At 37.6% G+C, this 17,170-nt stretch overlaps 4 protein-coding genes across 4 annotated transcripts; 3 read left to right on the top strand and 1 right to left on the bottom strand.

Annotated features, from left to right (window-relative positions):
• Nucleotides 1-343: 343 nt before the first annotated feature.
• On the bottom strand, nt 344-4,860 carry LOC131794278 (proteasome subunit beta type-5). Its single transcript, XM_059111790.2, has 7 exons — nt 4,691-4,860; nt 3,186-3,330; nt 2,413-2,524; nt 1,690-1,789; nt 1,497-1,526; nt 896-1,100; nt 344-513 (listed from the first exon to the last, which is right to left on the bottom strand). Exons 1-7 carry the CDS (start codon nt 4,844-4,846, stop codon nt 422-424), a joined length of 840 nt encoding a protein of 279 aa, XP_058967773.2. The 5' UTR covers nt 4,847-4,860; the 3' UTR covers nt 344-421.
• A 290-nt stretch (nt 4,861-5,150) lies between these two features.
• On the top strand, nt 5,151-6,194 carry LOC131794319 (C-signal). The gene has a single exon (XM_059111836.2). It carries the CDS (start codon nt 5,178-5,180, stop codon nt 5,961-5,963), a length of 786 nt encoding a protein of 261 aa, XP_058967819.2. The 5' UTR covers nt 5,151-5,177; the 3' UTR covers nt 5,964-6,194.
• Nucleotides 6,195-6,668: 474 nt separating this feature from the next.
• LOC131794283 (adenine phosphoribosyltransferase-like) lies at nt 6,669-9,812 on the top strand. Its single transcript, XM_059111794.2, has 5 exons — nt 6,669-6,821; nt 7,386-7,489; nt 8,062-8,195; nt 8,569-8,647; nt 9,350-9,812. Exons 1-5 carry the CDS (start codon nt 6,718-6,720, stop codon nt 9,484-9,486), a joined length of 558 nt encoding a protein of 185 aa, XP_058967777.1. The 5' UTR covers nt 6,669-6,717; the 3' UTR covers nt 9,487-9,812.
• Nucleotides 9,813-9,962: 150 nt separating this feature from the next.
• LOC131794281 (calcium/calmodulin-dependent protein kinase type II delta chain) lies at nt 9,963-16,661 on the top strand. The gene is made up of 7 exons (XM_059111792.2): nt 9,963-11,664; nt 13,277-13,492; nt 13,973-14,072; nt 14,388-14,518; nt 14,760-14,891; nt 15,273-15,448; nt 15,745-16,661. Exons 1-7 carry the CDS (start codon nt 11,503-11,505, stop codon nt 16,061-16,063), a joined length of 1,236 nt encoding a protein of 411 aa, XP_058967775.2. The 5' UTR covers nt 9,963-11,502; the 3' UTR covers nt 16,064-16,661.
• The last annotated feature ends 509 nt before the right edge of the window (nt 16,662-17,170 follow it).

Genomic DNA, 17,170 nt, shown 5'->3' with positions numbered 1-17,170 from the left:
GCCAATCTATTCAACTCCAAAGAGGCTCCAGTGACAATAATTCCTTCACGAGCTTGTGTTACGATAGAAAACAACTTGGCAATAGTAGTATTTACGTCGAGGAACTGTGACGAATACTGAGGAGTAACTTAAGATATACTGAGAATCCGTCCACGGTGTAGAAGCAGTAATCCTTATCGCTTAATGCTTAGTAACCGGTATACGCTCCGCTATTTTGCCTACTTTTTCTAGCCATGTCTTGCCGATGTCAATCATTTATTAACTGCGGAACAGAGGAAAGACTTCTGTTTCTGACAGATGATGTAACTCTAACAGAACACTGACATTAAGCAGAGTTTGATACTTTAAAGACAATGACACAAATTTTATTGACAATATCGTTCAGCACATGTAAAGTTATGGAGTGACATAAACTTGATTTCTATTTCTGCTTTTCTTCTTGAAATTGGTAATGAAGTTTGGCCACATCTGTTTGAGAAACCTTGATCCATCCATTCTGTCTCATATGATACACTGTTGAAAAAGGAGAAGAAAAAGACAATTTACATAATTTTCTAAAACCAAACTATGTAAAAAATTTGTTTCCAAAGATTCTTCAGAGCTTTGAGATAGACAAAACTGTTGTTTCTTTTGTTTATTTTTTGTTTATTTTTTTAAATTTATTTTTATTTGTGGGAAGAGTGCAATTCTGGTGCAGTTTCCTTAAAGATTTTGTTAGCAATGCTTTGATAAGCAACTGGTTTAAAAAATGGATTGTGGTAGGGAGAGTGATAACATGCCAAAAGTAATGGTGTTCAGAGTCAATGCTTAAATTCCCGGGTTGGTGCATTTTGTATGAGGAACTTTCAAGCAGTATTTTATTTTCAAATCAGTACATCCTCTTCTGTATACTCACAGTTCACCACTCCCCCACTGTATGCATCTCTGTGAGTGGCATGGTAAATAGCTCTCTGACCCAGGTCATAAGCTTCTTCAACACTCAAATCATACTTATAGCCGCTGTCCAACACACCATAAGCATAGGTGGAACCAGAGCCAACAGAGAACATGTCATTGGACAGGCGAGTGCCATCACTATCAACATAGTACAGACCTGGCCCCTAAGATAATGAAGTAAAATGTTTATTTGTTTTTTTTTCCAGTGAGCATTGTAATTAATCTTGCAATCTGCTTAGTTCTTCAAATGGACTAGATTTCCTATTGCTGTCTAGTCATAGCAAAACTTTCATAAGTTTTTGTCCATGCCTCAAAAAAAAATTGAGACAGTTTCCTGTACCCAAATTTATGTTAAAGAGGATGAAATTATTTACTTCACGGAGTCATAAAGCCCTGACTAGCATAGCAGGGGTGAATCTTATAGTAAAGTTGTTATGGTTTACAAAATCCACAAAGCACAATGATTCAGAGATATTGAGGGACAGAAATAACGGAGAAACCACAGAAAATAGAGTACACCACTAACAAAAAAAACAATAAAAAAAATTCAATCAACTCACTCTTTTATCCCAGCCACATATCATGGTTCCCTGCAAAATGAAGATTTCATCAGAAAATGATACAGTTATGGAACTGAACCATGTTCAAACTTAAAAAAAAAATCTAGAGAGGCATCTAAAACATCAATGGTTAAAATAACTAATTTACAAGACCAGTAACTCAGCTGACCATTGCAAGCTGGCTAACACTCACCATAGAGAGCCCCATGCCTTTGTAGTTATACACCATGTTGGCAAGAAGTTTAGATGCAGCAGCCACTGAGATTCTCTCTTTATTGCGCAACTCATAAATCCTGCATGGTTTGTATGAATTAAAAAAAAAATTATCTCTATGTTTCAAGATAAAATCATTTGCTCAAAATTCAATCCCAAGCCACTTTGAAAATAAAATTATTCCCATGTGTTTTCAACCTTCTTCAAAGTAATTTGTTAAATCAGTGCACTGAAAGTCTCTTTTTGATTAAATTTCAAGTTTGAAAAAGGAGGTTTGGAGGCTTTAAGTATTTCAACATAAATGTGCCTTTCCTAAGACTATTTGATCAATGCTATTTAATTTACATGGAATAATGAGATTCCTGGCTATTCAAGAAAATAAGAAATACTACCCAAAACATATGGTACATGCTAGAGTTATCACCTGCTGTTTGACTAATAGAAACTCAATTTAACTTCCACAATCTGATTGTAAATTCTCCCCTCTAGCTGTTACATATTTCCTTATAAATTAGTTACAAGAATTTGGTGTTAGATCAAGTTATCACATTCTACCTGATATGTTAAAGCATTTTCATTACCGGTTTTCTGGATAGTGTTTGGATATCAAAGAGAAAAGTTACATGTTAATTACTTTTGGGAGTTAAAAGGTTAACTATTTAAAGAAGTCTTAACAAACCCAATTTGGAACAAGCTTTATTACCTGCATTGTTTGGCAAGAAGTCTCTCCCAGAAAGAGCAGTCAGCAGCTCCCCCAGCCATTGTCCCAAGAAGATATGGGTTGATTTCAATCACTTTTTTCACCGTCTGTGAGGCTACACAACAGTACAAGTAATCAGTTTATCAAGAATGTCGTAAATTCTATCATAAGGATTATTGAGAACCAAATACCTGTTATGATATCTATAGGTGGTAATTGAGAATCAGTAAATTTAATCACATGGGACCAAGTAAAGCTTAAGATTAATATCACATGTGTTTTCAGGAGTTGCAGAAATGATGAGGGGAATTTCTGCTACTACTAAAAACACAAGTGATAGTAATCCTTAATTTAACAGGGAAACAAGCAATTACTTGTTTTATGAAGAAGGTCAAAAATGCATGCCGTTATACACTTAAAGAAAGCCATTTCAGTGTTCAGTTGGTATCAATGAACTGTAAAATGCATGAATCAGCAGACTGAAATTTTATTTTCATACAACAATACTAAAGCAATGAAATCAGCCCTACTATAAAAACAAACGCTATCAGCAAAATAACAATATGTTTAGACAAAGTTAAGCCTTTTTAGATGTTTCCTAAATTTTGGTGATTGTCTGGGCAATTACCAAAATCAAAGAAAGTTCCTCTCTGTCTCAGCCAAAGAGCTTAGGTAATTTTGCCATCTATTTTATAACTCTTATAATAACACTTTACAATGACTGGCCATGACACCCACTCAAGAGAGAGTCTTCAACTTGTGGAAAACCAACTTACCAATGTAAGATCCAGCCGTTGCTCTTGAATCAACGGCTACAATGACACCATGTTGGAATTTGAAGGCCAAAGTAGTTGTTCCATGGTCAAAATGGATCTTAACATCACTTTCTCCATTAGCAAAAGGTCTTAAAAACTCTATGGGCTAAAAATCACAAGTAAAGACAGTTACATGTCAGACTGGTTTGACAGTTGCATCTCTTTCAATTTTTTGTTCAGGAGATAGATTAAAGCTTGTTTTTATTGTTGTGTACTTTATTGAAACGTAAGAATAGGTCCAATTTGTTCAACACTGCTGTTATCTTGTCTGGAGAGTATGTATGAATGATTTTTCATTTCTTACTACACATTTCACACAGCAGAATCATCTTTGAAGTCATCAGAACTTGTCTGCCATACTCTGCAGCCTGGGCTGCAATGAACCATATTTACCTATTGCAGAGATGCCAACCTGTGGAGATCTCAAATCTAGAGATTTTTTTTTGTACCAGCACATCCCCCCCCATGTGACTCCCCTCCAGAAAATTCTTTTTGGACCACATACCCCCCCCCCCCCCAGCAATTCTGCAGGAAAAACGTGGATCTATCTGTCAGGGACTTCAATTAGTTGAATATTTATTCAATCAGACTCCTGCTTATATAGGTGTAACAAAGAAAAAACTCTGTTCTTTTTGTTTGCAACAACAACCGCACAATCGTGCATCACACTAGAAAATGATGCCAGAAAACATAATAAAAGCATAAGAAGCCAGATGATTTTGGAATTTTGGAACTTATGGAGCTTAAATCCTAGTTTTTTGTGGGCAACTGATCCAAACTTCCTTTTAAGCAGGAGTTTTGGTTACCCATACAGGAGAGCAGAAGATTGGCTCTGTATCCGGGAGAGTTGGCATATGTGCTACTGCATTTTCAAGAAAAGAAAGACTTTACAAAAGCTGTATCTTTCATAACAAAATTGGATGTATATTAAGAGTTTTGCCGGTTAATCAGGTTCTAAATGACTCAGTCACTATCCACAACAGAGTTAACTGACTGAACTTAAAAATCCTACCCCGACAAAATGAAATGCCATTTCAGTAAGATGTAGTTGCAATTGACGTTGAACTGATCACTTATACGCTGCTTTTAGAAGCTAAATACTTATCAAACGCTATAAAAACTATAACAACAGCCATGTTTTATAAATTAATGTGACAAATTCCTCGAAACTGCTCTTTAACTTGCAAATAATTCGATTTTTATCACGTCCCTCCGGCACGTGGACTTATGTCAGAAAAAAGCCTCTTTTAATTACGGACGACTTAAAGTAGGTATACACATAAATCACGAAGGAAATACCAAACCTCCGAGTGTAATAATAATTTATCATTCTAGAAGCAAAAAAAATCGTTATGAAATGAGTATTTTCAGGGACCACATAGACATAAGCTGGGACCCGACATTGTCTGAAGTAGATGACGAAGCATTTTCAAGATTTGCCAAGAAGTAAGAAATTATGGACTTACATCGGTTCCAGGAGGAACTGCAAATCGGCATTCATTCAAAAAATTTCCTGATAGATCCCTGGTTAATTCTTCATCTCTTGATGCTCCCCTCCTTTGTCCAAAAATATCATTCAAAGACAGATTTCTGTAGCTTTGAGCTGCTGCTTGTACCGCCATTTTGATCTACCCGATATGCTTTGCAGCCTCTATTCCAGGTAACATTAATATCCGGTAGGGGGTGGTGTTCGTATACGTTTGTGCTCCGTTTTAAATAGGGAATGTAGAATGAAATTTTATGAAAAAACTTAAATGACAAAAAAAAACCAACCAAATTCATATGAAACACCACAAATGATCCATTTTTATTGCGAAAAATTTTCATAGAGTCGACATTAAATGAGAGTGTTTCAGTTAAAACGCGATACCTTTATCTTCCCTTCCCGCCCCCCGTCAATAAGAGGGAAATAAAAGAAAGAGAAATGTTTTATGTGACATCACTTGAAACTACATGAGTGCGGTGGGAATCATCATGGGAGACGGCAACAGTACCTTATGGCCGTTCAAAACTGTTTTCATAACAGGAGCCAATCGGGGAATCGGATTAGCACTCGTCAAGCGATTTTTAAGCCTTTGCCATCCTCCAGAATATGTCTTTGCCACTTATCGAACTTTAGAGACAGCCTCAGAGCTGAAATCGCTCAGCGAAGTGAACACGAATCTTCACATGTTAGAATTGGACGTCAACAACATCGAGAGCTTCGATAAAGTTGTTTCAGAAGTGGAAAGTAAATTAGAGAATCGCGGTTTAGATTTGTTGATAAACAACGCAGGAATTATGGACAGGAGTAAGTTGGATGCTGTAACCGCTGAGGGCATGATTCAAGTTTATAAAACCAACGTCGTGGCTCCGTTGATGTTGACTAAAGCGTTCTTGCCTCTTCTTCGCCGTTCTGTATCTCAAAGAAACAAGGACGATTCTTCTAAGACTTTCATTGTCAATATGTCATCTGGAGCTGGCTCCATAACAAATAACACGTGGAGTACGATGTACCCATATCGACCGAGCAAAGCGGCATTGAACATGATTACGAAATCTTTAAGCGTCGACCTAGCTGACGAGGGGATCATGGCAGTTGCGTTACATCCAGGATGGGTTCAAACGGACATGGGAGGTTCAAATGCTTCGCTAACGATTAAGGAATCGGTTGATGGGCTGATTACAGTCATCGGCTCTTTAGACGAGTCAAAGAATGGAGGATTCCTGGATTATACTGGCAAGACATTACCTTGGTAGGGCGATTTAGACAGGGCAGCCCTCCTGGGAATGAGTGTTGGTTAAACTACTAGACACAGGAGAGCCTTAAGGCGTCTTTAGGAGATGATGTATTTACCAGCCGAACCGACGAAGATACTTTCTTCTGGAACTCTAGGCGATAGCTAGATGATGAGAGGCTTCAATGATAGGCTTTGAGCCCTACTTTTATGTGAATTTAATCGCTCAATAAAATGATGGTCTCTCGATTTATATGAATCTCAACAGTTTATCCTTCCATCCTTCACACAGGATGGAAAAAGGGAGGGGTGGCTCTTTCGGGCATCACTTGAGGAATTTGTATGATCGTTAAAATGCTCTGTTTTTCTCTTAGTGATTGTGTAGTAAAAAACACGTAACTTGTGCAACCAGTCATGTGATAGACTATACCAATTGCAACAAAACCAAAACGTACTTAAATTTCCTGAGCTTCAAGTAGCTTGTTTGAAATTGTGAAACTCGTCTATTTTCAGATTGGCTGTTGAAACTTCTTGGTAAATTCATTCACCAAAGTTTGATATTTATCAGTGGTTACTCGTGAGTGGTGTGCAATTGTGCGAGGTGGTTAGGAAAGTCTTCAGAGTGTATCTGTATTAATGCCAACTGAGGAATTATAACTTTATAACCTGTGTCAAAAATTTCCCAGCATTTCTGAAATTTGTCATGATCGGGGAGAACTGGAATCTAGTCGCCAGACTCCTTCGAGTGTTACCCGGTTTCACTTTAGCGTTCTGACATGGCAAGTTCGGGAAACTACAGCGATCAGGAAAAGGCTCTAGAGTACGTTAAATCACTCATCAGACCTTTCCCAGACTTTCCTATACCTGGAATCATTTTTAGGTAAGTTTGTTCCTAAATTAAGATATGCAAATTTGCTGGGAGAAGATCACTCATGCGGCAAACAGCACATGTCTAACCCATTTGGTGATTGAAGAGTGGTACTGTTCTTTTAAATGTTGTCACGGATATTTCCACGTTTTGTTTCGTTGGTGTAGTATACCTCATGAGCTGAATTCTTTGCAGAATACGATGATTTAGCTACACAATCTTTAAATTGTCAGTCTCGAAACAAAATTTTAAACTTACTCTCGATTGTGTCCGACCCGCTCAAGACGGGCTTAAATTTGTTTAGTTAATGGCAGTAACATATATCACACATTTGACGTCATGCGATCTCCTCGTGTGACGTGTAGATGGGGTTTTCCGCGCAGGAAAAAAAATCACGGAAACATTTCCGAATAACATCATACTATTCCCAAACAAAGCCGTAATCTCAAAGGTAGTCTATTGTTTTCATTGTCGTTTTTGTTATCCAATAATAGTGTGCATAATGAAGAATGGGAATGAGCGGGAACCTAACGAAAATCACATTTAGTCTAATCCTGAATGTTTTTTTCCCTTCAGGGACATCTGCCCTGTTTTATACGATTGCAATGCATTAAGGACAGTTACTGACATCTTGACTGAGCACATAAAGGCAAACTTTGCAGGCGTTGATGCTATTGTGGGTTCGTGCAAAATCTTCTTATGTTAGAACTAAGTGGAAGTTTTTCCAGTGCTCTAATTGCACAGTGTCAGGTATCAGGGGATACATCACTTACAATATGGAAAGTTCAGACAAAAGACAATGGGTATTATGACGGTCAAGTGTCTTTCTGGCACACACTGAGAAAAGTAGCCTGTTAAGAGGACATTAGTATCTGGGATTGAAATTATATTCTGATATAAATCTCAGAGAATGATACAATGTTATTTATGTGTGATTTTATTTGTAATTTTGGTAATTTTGGCAATTTTAATTGTTTGTTGGGAGGCCAACCTGAAACTCATCAAGCCTCATGGTCCCTCAGCAAAGCAAGTAAACATGGAATAAAAAATTTGTTATTTCCTTTTTTTTTTTTGCAATGATCTAAATTGTCTTTATAAAGTTCTGTTGTAATGCTCTTAATTCTGGTTTATAAGGAGATGAGAACAAAAGGGAACTTCCAAGCCAAAATTTTTAGATTTTGTTATGCTCTTATAAACTTATCAGAGATATTTTCTGTTTATCTTTTTATGATTTTTGCGGCATATTTTGCAGGTCTTGATGCCAGAGGGTTTTTATTTGGGCCTATTTTGTCTCTGAATCTAAATTTGCCTTTTGTCCCAGTCCGTAAATCTGGGAAATTGCCTGGGCCAACAGTGAAGGTTTCTTCAACAAAAGAATATGGCAAAGTGAGAATTAAAAAAAAGAAATTTTAATGTGTGCTGTCAAAGGTTTTTGTAACCTATGTTGCTCATGACTGGTAGGACTAGTCTATGTGTCAGTAACACTAAGAAAAAAGAAAGAGAAAAGAAAAACATTGACATTTTTATTGTGAGTTGCTATTTCATCATAAGAGTTTGTAGGAGTCTTGCCGGGAACCAAACAAACTCACAAAGGCCTTAACAAAGATGTGTGTAGCAGAAGTCTGGAAAGCTAACCACCACACCACACTTCTTACACTAGACGTAAAGTGATTATCACTTTCCTATGATTGAGAAATTGTCATCCAACCAAATTCATGCTAATATGAATATTTATTTAATAATCAGTTTTCATTTTTAGGATGTTCTTGAGATGCAAGTTGATGGCATCCAGAAAGGCCAAAAAGTTGTCATAGTTGATGACCTGCTTGCCACAGGGGGTAAGGAATGAATATTTCATAAAGAGTACATTTGGAGTAAGTGTTGTATCACCAACACAAAGTAATCCGATAAAACCCTTAGGTGTGGGCAAACAAAAGTGACCATGCGGTGAAAGATCTAAGTTTTAATTCTGATTTTTTTGAGACTGGTAGATGAGTTTTTTCAGACCGACAGAATCATAGAGTTAACCCTTTAACTTCTACGAGTGACCAAGAGAGAATTTCTCTTGACATTGTCAGTGCAATATCAAGCACACAAGTGATGAGAATAACAAAAAATAGATATAAGGGCATTTTAGTTGATCCAATACCAAATTCTCCAAGCTAACATTGTATAAATTTTTATGGCAGATAGTAAGGAGAATTAATGGTTAGATCTCGGGAGTGAAAGGGTTAAGCATAGATTTCATTTGAGTGAAGAACCTTAACCAAAGTAAAACCACAACTGCCAATCAGAATGAAGGAAAATAGCACAAGGAGCCAATCAGAACTGAATTTGAAACAAGAAAACTGACCAAGTTGCAAATTAGTTTTAATTTTAAACCTGATTGTTTGAGAAAGTGGTGCAAGCCTTTTGGACCAATTACTGAGAAAAGTAAAGAAAAGCCAAAAGCAATCATGTTTGGTATTACTTTTGAATTGCTCTTGTAACTAAACAAGACAGTAAACAAATTGATATAAGAATTTTAAACATTGTTACAGGCACTCTACAAGCAGCTTGTCAACTGGTGAAAGATGCTGGTGGGGAAGTGTTAGAGTGTGTCTTGATCGTTGAACTGGAGGAACTGGATGGAAAAAGCAAGGTCCCTGCTCCTTGCTACTGTTTGTTGAAGTTCTAGAAAGCAATAATTGTGGAGAACAAGAGGTCAAATAGATTGTTTATATTCAAACTAGAGAACAGGATACCGTTTTTAGAAAACGAATGATTGATATAACAGGTATTCTCCAGTAATCACAGTGCACTTTTTTCCTATGGTTTGGTATGTTTGGTAATCATGTTCAAGAAAGGAAGTGAAAGGAAATGAGTAGTGAATAGAAACGTTATTAGAGATGAGGAATTGGATTTATTTCTAAGTATTTCAACAACGTTTTGTAACAAACCGTCCAAACGATAGGAAGAGGGACGGTACATCGTTAAGGCAATAAAAGGGAAGGACACACTTAACCTCCTCTGTGGACTTTTCAAATGAAAGAAAGGTTTCTCGTATCTGCCACAAAGAATAACTTGCTCTTCACATCAATTCCTGGAACTATTTTGTCTTTTCGCAGCGCAATTTTCTTTTTTTGGAAGGATTCAAGTCTGCACACAAATTTCGCGACACAAACACTTTCGTTAACTTCCACGGTAATTTAAAGTTAAAAAAGGTATTTTTTGGTCCTTAACTACCAATGATCGATATTTCCTTTGTTGTCACGTACCATTTTGTCCACTCTTTGTACATGATTGGGCAAGTCTTAACTTGTGATAAATGGTTTAACCCCAGGGGTAACATTTGATCGCATTGTTTGATTGTCTGGTGAGGGTGGTCCTGAGAAAGACGGTTGTCGGTAGTGATGACTGACGTTAAAACTAAAAGCCAACAAAATGATGACTTCGTTGACAGAAAATGCAATTGTTCTAGCTTGTATAGCTAAGGGTTTTGACTTTCATGGGATTTGCTCCTTGGATGTGCAACTTTAAGATAGAGAATTGCGCTTTAACAATCTTTGCAAGTCGCCCGAGAACTGCCTTGCTCTTCTTTGACACTTTATGTAAACGGTTTGGCCAAATTTTTACTTAAAGCGAACGATTCCAACAGTGACACACGGGCTATTAACGTTGTTACTTTTTTTCTTGACAGTAGAGGAGAACCGCTTTCCTTTCGAAGACTGCGTATGCACACTAACTATTTCAGTCGGTTGTCTCTGCCCCAAGTCCCTCGCTTAACTGAAATATGTGAATTTCGGATGGTAGCTACCGCCAGTCAGTTTTACTGTTAGGTCGATTTTCGATGATCTCTCGAGAAGCACCTTCGTTCCTTGTGGAAAATTGGTTGCAACTATTTTTTTTCTTTTGCGCACTTAATTTTTGTAACTGTCCGTCAGCTTCGCTTTTATTTTGTAATTAACTCCTCAGATTAATTTGCTCCTCTGTAATAATTAATTTCGGTCTGGAGCTTAATGTGATTTTAAAGAAGCGCTGCGGCTGCTTGAAACACAACTTGTTTGAACTTTTAATCAAATCGCAGAGAATTAAAAATCTGTAATAATGCTCTGTGCCAGAACAAAAGCCGAATGAAGCAATAAAATTCAAATTAGAGGTGGCTTTCAAAACTAGAGCCGACTCCATTTGACAGCTTCAAGATAATTTCTCTACACTTATCACTATTTTGCCCTATTTTGAAATTAAAGCATTCTTTAATGCTTGTGGGATCCTACGCTGTTGTGGAACTAAAACATGGTGCTGATGAAGTGTTTTGCAATCAGGCGAGGAGTCTTAAAAAAAGGATGTGAGTTCATATGGGCGACGAACTTGGCATTTGCTGTCATTTATATTTGTTCACTTAACAAACAACTCTTTTGATTTTTGTTTAAGGCTTTGTCAATCAATCAAAAGCGAACATTTACGCGCACAAAAGAGCAATGTGTTAATATATTCGAGAAAATCAGGGACAGTGTAAACTTGTGCATGGCTTTATTTCCGATAGCTACATTCTTCGAGTATTAATCACCTGATGTTGCTCGCGAACTAAGAAAAACTCCTTTGAATGTTCGCACTTGTCCATTCTGAGTTGCACCAACGACTTGTCCTTTTTGCCATCGCAGTGGATAAGATCGAACAGCTAGCTCGTTAATTTCCTGCGGCCAAACGAAACATGAAGTTCGAAGACGTTTACGAAATCAAGGAGCTCATCGGGAAAGGGTCGTTTGCTGAAGTGAAGAAATGCGTCAATCGTAAGACACTACAGCTGTACGCGGTGAAGGAAATTCATTATGAAGATGCAGAACACAGAGAGAAAGTAGAAAATGAGTCGGAGGTAAGAGTGTTTTAGGCTGTTCATTTATACTTCGCTTAGTAGACATTTATAGGTATCGACTTAAGAAATGGCATCAGTGTGATGCAATCACAGATAGTGGTTGATCGCGTAATAAACATAGTATTTCTCAGATAAAACTCAAAACTTAGATGGGATGCGGCAAAACTCTTAGCAATTCGTGCGCCCTCTTCGTTTCTGTTGTTTATTTTAGCGCTAAAATACCGTGTGAAATATTCAGTTGTATTTTGAGGTCTCTTACAGTTAACTGACACTGCTTTGTTGAGATTCCGTCCAATTTCTAGCCGTTAGCTCAGTTGAATAACTATGTACACTTGATTGATGTGTCTAAAAAACTTCACCATTTTTTTGCCTGTCAGCTAACGCATCATTAAATGTTTCTTGTGACAACAGCTTTTGCTTTCTACACCAACATTTTTTAAACCAACAGGCATCAGGTTGTTTTTCTCAGAGTGATGCTAAAAAATATATCAACTTGAAATACCATGAAACAAACGGAATATGACATTATTGAGACATCAAAAGTAGTCGCTTTTTTATGGTAAAATGTAAACTGAAAATGCAGCTGTTTCTCCACATTTTAAATTTTCTCTTATTTTTAATTTGGTTCTCTCTCATCAGTTGGCTCTCTTTGTGACTTACATTTTTTGGTGAGGCTGTTTAGATTTTGCTGTAAAGATTGCCAATTATTTTCTTAAGTTTATTACAAATAGGATTAAAACATTTGGAAAGCTTAAGTACGAGGAATTTATGTGAATTGCTCGGGAAAACAGGGTGTATTATAGATCGATTATTCAGAACCCAGGGAAAAAAGATGAAGATAGTTGATGTCAAAATACTAAAAAAATTCGCTAGAGTTTTTCATCGCCTTCGAAATAAGCCGATTTAAAAATCATTTGGATGTATACAAACATACTATGCTCCTCGCATTCAGAAATTTTCACTCCAAAAAATATTTACTCCAAGAAAATTTATCTTAAAGAGTTAATTGAATCGCGTGCGTTGCAGATCATATTCTTAATCGACGCAACCGCTGGACTCTCATGATACAATATTATTTGCAAAACGAGTGAAAGCAATCTTCATGTAATTTTAACCCAATTAGCACTAAACTATCAGTTATGGCACTGATAATTGTGGGTTTAATTTCTCCTATACTTTTAACGTTACAATTTTAATTATTTCTATTGTTCTTACTTCATCACGTTGTACAGAAACATTTATTGCTCGCCGCACATATCTGTTTTCAAAGTGTTCATACGTCCATGACGGATACCTCCCTTGTGCAATTTCATTCGGCGGTCTCTTTGTTGCGGCAGGCAGACGCCGCGTCAGGTGTGCCGCATTGAAAGACTGGACGATCATATTCTTTCTCGAGCTTATCCTATTTAAATACTGTGGCTTTTTCCTCTTCCTGTTAGTTTGTAGGGCCTTGCGAAAAAGCGGGGCGATCAAAAGAAAGATCGTAGATCTTTTACCACAGGATCTATCAGATCAATAGTAAAAACATTCGTGGACTCGTCTGGCAAGCTTCCGCTACTAAATGGCTGACTCGTATCCATAACCTTTTGTTTTTGTACGTATCTGACGACAGATCTTAGAAGAGCTAAATCACGTGAGCATAGTTCGTCTGGAAGAAGTGTTCTACGCTGATGGAAAAGTGCTCATGGTGCTGGAATACTTACCTGGAGGGGACCTTTTCGATGGACTCGTATCTAGACCCTTTTACAGCGAGAAGGACGCATGCGCTTGTGCCCAACAGATCATCAGAGCACTACACTATTTGTCAAGGAAAGGGATTATTCATCGGGTGAGGATTGTTATGATCTTGATTCTTTATGCCTTAAGATGAATCCCTAAAAGTTAAATATTCAACCTCTTTACACTAGATTCCATAAAAAGAAACAAAGAAGCTTAATTCATGTGTACGATATCTCTCGTGCAAAAATACTGTACAATATCAGTGGATTGCAGAGAAGGACTCAGGAAAAAATTATTACGATCTGCGTAAAGCGCTGGAAAGACGACATTCGCGGTTTGTTCCAAGTGCAATTGGCCAATGAGGTCACAGAAATTGTTAGCTGCTCAAAGGTTCTTTAAAACTATCCAGTTTGAGGATTAAAAGTTTAATATACGACCCGACCCCACCCTAAACTCTCTGTTTTCTTTTTTTAACTCCTCCGCTACAAAAACGCAGTTCACCATGGCGGTTTTTTTTACCAACCGAAGGCCTGGAACTTGCTTCAAGGCCTCGAGCTCTTAGTCGAATTGTTTCCCTCTTATTTTGTAGGATTTGAAACCAGAGAATCTCTTGTTGGCCGAGAAACCAGAAGTGGACCGTCCACCGATTATCAAACTCACAGACTTTGGAATTGCAAAAAGGATACAAGGTGAATTAAATATTGCTTTCATGAAATAGTAAATAAAAACTGTATTCTGTTATTGAAAACCGCAGTAAAACAAAACAGACCGCAATGAGAACAAAGAGCCAATCATAGATCAAAATACATAGATGCATATGGCCTAAAGCGCGGGAAATCGGGTGTGACCAAGTCGCGGTTGGTTTGATTTTTCTTCTGATTGGTTAATGGAATGCTTTCCTAGACCAATCACAGACGGTTCTGGGGTAAAACCAATGCAATCCCAGATTTCTTTGGACACTCAGTTGAATATAACTGCAAACTGTTTTTTAAATTTCTCTTTAGACGGAAGACAAATGGTTGATTGCCACGGTAGCGGCTCACCAATGTACCTTGCACCAGAGACTATAATGGAGAGGCCAGTAAATGGTGCTGTAGACATTTGGGCCTGCGGTGTCATCCTTTATTTACTACTTGTAAGTATCACGACCAGCAGAAATCACATAGTGGTCGAGAATTGACGCATTTCATTATAACAAACTAAGTTTTCAAGGTTCCTGAATATTGGCCTGGCTCTTCATCTACGTTTTCATGAACCAAGACTTGTTAGCTGTAAAAACACAGGGAAAAAAGAAATAGGCTTTATGCAGCCTGGATAAAGGACAGTAAAGAATTTTTGACATACTTTCACAAAATTTCCTTTTGTCACGTTTTTAGGTTGGGTATCCCCCATTCTGGAATCAGAGAGTCGAGTTTCTCCTTCTTAGCATTTTACAAGGGAACTACTCGTTTCCTTCTCCATACTGGGACTCAGTCTCCGACTCGGCCAAGGATCTCATAAGCAAAATGGTAAGACGGCTTCTGAAAAGCAAATCTGCTCATGCCAAGCACAGTGCATGTTTATTGATGTGCGGCTGTTCAAGACCTGGTCGTTCCGACATTAAACAGTCCGTTTAAGATGTACATGTAAGCTTTCGAGATTTAAGCGCGATATTCTGCCTCTTTGTAAAAACTTCAGATCCAGATAACTGCGAATTTTAGTATAGGGCCTGGCCTTGAACCTTGTATAGTAGAGCTCACCAGCAGGTTCTCATCGAACAAATTAAGGCGAAGTATAACAGGCGCGAAGAACTTAAGGCTTGATTACTCAATTTGTCTGTTTTTAACACTATATTCGTTCTAACATCTTGAATCCAGATTTGTCATTAAAATCAACTTGCCATCTTTCAGTTAACAGTGAATCCTGAGGACAGAATAACAGCTTCTCAAGCTCTTCGTCACGACTGGATTTCTCAAGGTGATTTCGTCCCTTCTCTTCATAAGGAAACGACATTCGTCCGACTCACAGCCTTTAATGCAAGAAGAAAACTCAAGGGAGTGGTGCTGGGGCTTATTGCCAGGAATAGGTAAGTCAGCAGTGGACCTTTTGTCGTCTGCATGCCAAATCTCTTCATAAGCTAGGTGCTTAGATCCACAATTTTGGGAATAAGGAACCAGTCTGAGGACGGGGGGGTGGGGAAGGAGGATTTTTAGAGGGATCATATGATCTTCAGGGGTGTAACTCATGAGTTTAGTTGATTCAATACTAAATTCTCCGAAATGACAACATGAGAATTGTATGGCAGACAGTAAGGAGAATTACTGATGAGATCTTGGGAGTGGAAGTGTTGAAGTTTTTTTGCAATCATGTTCTCTACTGCAGGCTAACTTTCACACCTAACCAAAACGTAGTTCGTTTAACGCGGAAGGTTTCATATACACCTGACCCAGAATTGGAACAAGAGGTGCAAGAAATGCTGTCAAATAAAGAACACGAGGAAGAAAGAAGACTTGAAAAAATTAACGAAACTGTTAATGGAGGCGACAATGATGTAGCTAAATCGCCAAAGGAATACCTTCTAACAGACTTGAAACCTAGAAGATCGCGAATGTTCAGAAGCTCTGTGTACATTAAAGTAAAAGCTGGAGAAGGAAGGGCAAGAGATAGAGTGGGGCGAAGAGTGTCTGATGACGATTCTTAGGGACGGTTTATTTGTTCGGACATAAAGAAATAGTTGAAGTATTTTTGTAATTGTAAACCTCTCAGGTCGATGTTTCGCCGAAGAACGTTTCTTAGACAAGAAAAGTGTCGACTATTAACCAAGAAGCCGTAGCTAACTACGTCGTCATAGACATTGTGATACAAACATATCTTTCCAATTTTTTAACTTAGTTAAAAGGTTTATTTTATTAATTGTTTTTAAGAAAACTCGTTGAAACCGTATCATTTTGCTAGGGAAGGATTTTCATAAATTAAACACAAATTAGTAAAAAGAGCTTGATTTCCGTGAAAAATATGCAGGCGATATGTGCGCGCATGGTTAGTGTAGAGAAAGATAGATTTAGGAACGCTCTATTTGACTCTAAATGAGATGGGGTTTGAACTATTTGTTTTGTAAATTTTCAACCCTTTCAATTTTCTAAACTTAGTAATGGAATGTACTCGTTTCTCTCTTTCTCTCTTTACCCTGCCTTACCTTTCTCCTCTTCCTTCTCAGAACTTTCTATCGGTTTTAATGGAAAAACACGAGAATCATTTGTAAATCACAGGGGTTTACCAGAGTAAAACGATGGGTTTTTTACCAATCAGGGCACTCGTAGAATCTCATTTTTTTTTTTTACATCATACTCGTATATACCCTTATACATGCCCTCAGAAACTTTCATATACTCATCTAGATGAACTTGTAAATACATGAATTTATTTGGCCCAGTGGAATAGTTAGTAGGGTGGTAAGAAATAGGAGCAAATGGCCTGTATGAGTGGCGGAGAATCTCACTTGTGGCAAATCTAGTCGTAATGGAACAATCATGAGAGCTATACAACTCTCAGAATTATTTAGTTTTCATAAAACAAAATTGGGCCATTACGTTGCATTGTTGTGTCTTCCGCACGTTTCGGGCCGGCTTTTCATCAATATTGTGTCAAGTTGATTACACTTACTGCGTAGTTAGTATACTGCATAGGTAAAAAAGTGAAATTCAAAAATTTTTCGCGCATCAAAATTCAAGTTTCGCGGATGATGACTGCAAAAAATGGATTTCATTTTTAACCTGTGAGAATGAGAACTGGCTCTGTAACTTCTAAC

This window comes from Pocillopora verrucosa, chromosome 3 (genome assembly GCF_036669915.1).
Source record: "Pocillopora verrucosa isolate sample1 chromosome 3, ASM3666991v2, whole genome shotgun sequence".
In the NCBI taxonomy this organism is placed as follows: Eukaryota; Metazoa; Cnidaria; class Anthozoa; order Scleractinia; family Pocilloporidae; genus Pocillopora; species Pocillopora verrucosa.
This window is presented reverse-complemented; position numbering and strand designations above follow the sequence as displayed.

What these genes read in the sequence shown, in the direction of transcription:
- LOC131794319 (XM_059111836.2), top strand. Translation starts at nt 5,178, where the DNA reads ATGAGTGCGGTGGGAATCATCATGGGAGACGGCAACAGTACCTTATGG.
- LOC131794278 (XM_059111790.2), bottom strand. Translation starts at nt 4,846, where the DNA reads ATGGCGGTACAAGCAGCAGCTCAAAGCTACAGAAATCTGTCTTTGAAT. An exon ending in AACGGCTGGATCTTACATTG is followed by an intron (nt 2,525 to 3,185) that starts GTAAGTTGGTTT and finishes ACTGTTGTGTAG; the next exon opens with CCTCACAGACGGTGAAAAAA. An exon ending in AAGGCATGGGGCTCTCTATG is followed by an intron (nt 1,527 to 1,689) that starts GTGAGTGTTAGC and finishes TTCATTTTGCAG; the next exon opens with GGAACCATGATATGTGGCTG.
- LOC131794281 (XM_059111792.2), top strand. Translation starts at nt 11,503, where the DNA reads ATGAAGTTCGAAGACGTTTACGAAATCAAGGAGCTCATCGGGAAAGGG. An exon ending in AATTGCAAAAAGGATACAAG is followed by an intron (nt 14,073 to 14,387) that starts GTGAATTAAATA and finishes ATTTCTCTTTAG; the next exon opens with ACGGAAGACAAATGGTTGAT. An exon ending in TCATCCTTTATTTACTACTT is followed by an intron (nt 14,519 to 14,759) that starts GTAAGTATCACG and finishes TCACGTTTTTAG; the next exon opens with GTTGGGTATCCCCCATTCTG.
- LOC131794283 (XM_059111794.2), top strand. Translation starts at nt 6,718, where the DNA reads ATGGCAAGTTCGGGAAACTACAGCGATCAGGAAAAGGCTCTAGAGTAC. An exon ending in AGGCGTTGATGCTATTGTGG is followed by an intron (nt 7,490 to 8,061) that starts GTTCGTGCAAAA and finishes CATATTTTGCAG; the next exon opens with GTCTTGATGCCAGAGGGTTT. An exon ending in CAACAAAAGAATATGGCAAA is followed by an intron (nt 8,196 to 8,568) that starts GTGAGAATTAAA and finishes TTTCATTTTTAG; the next exon opens with GATGTTCTTGAGATGCAAGT.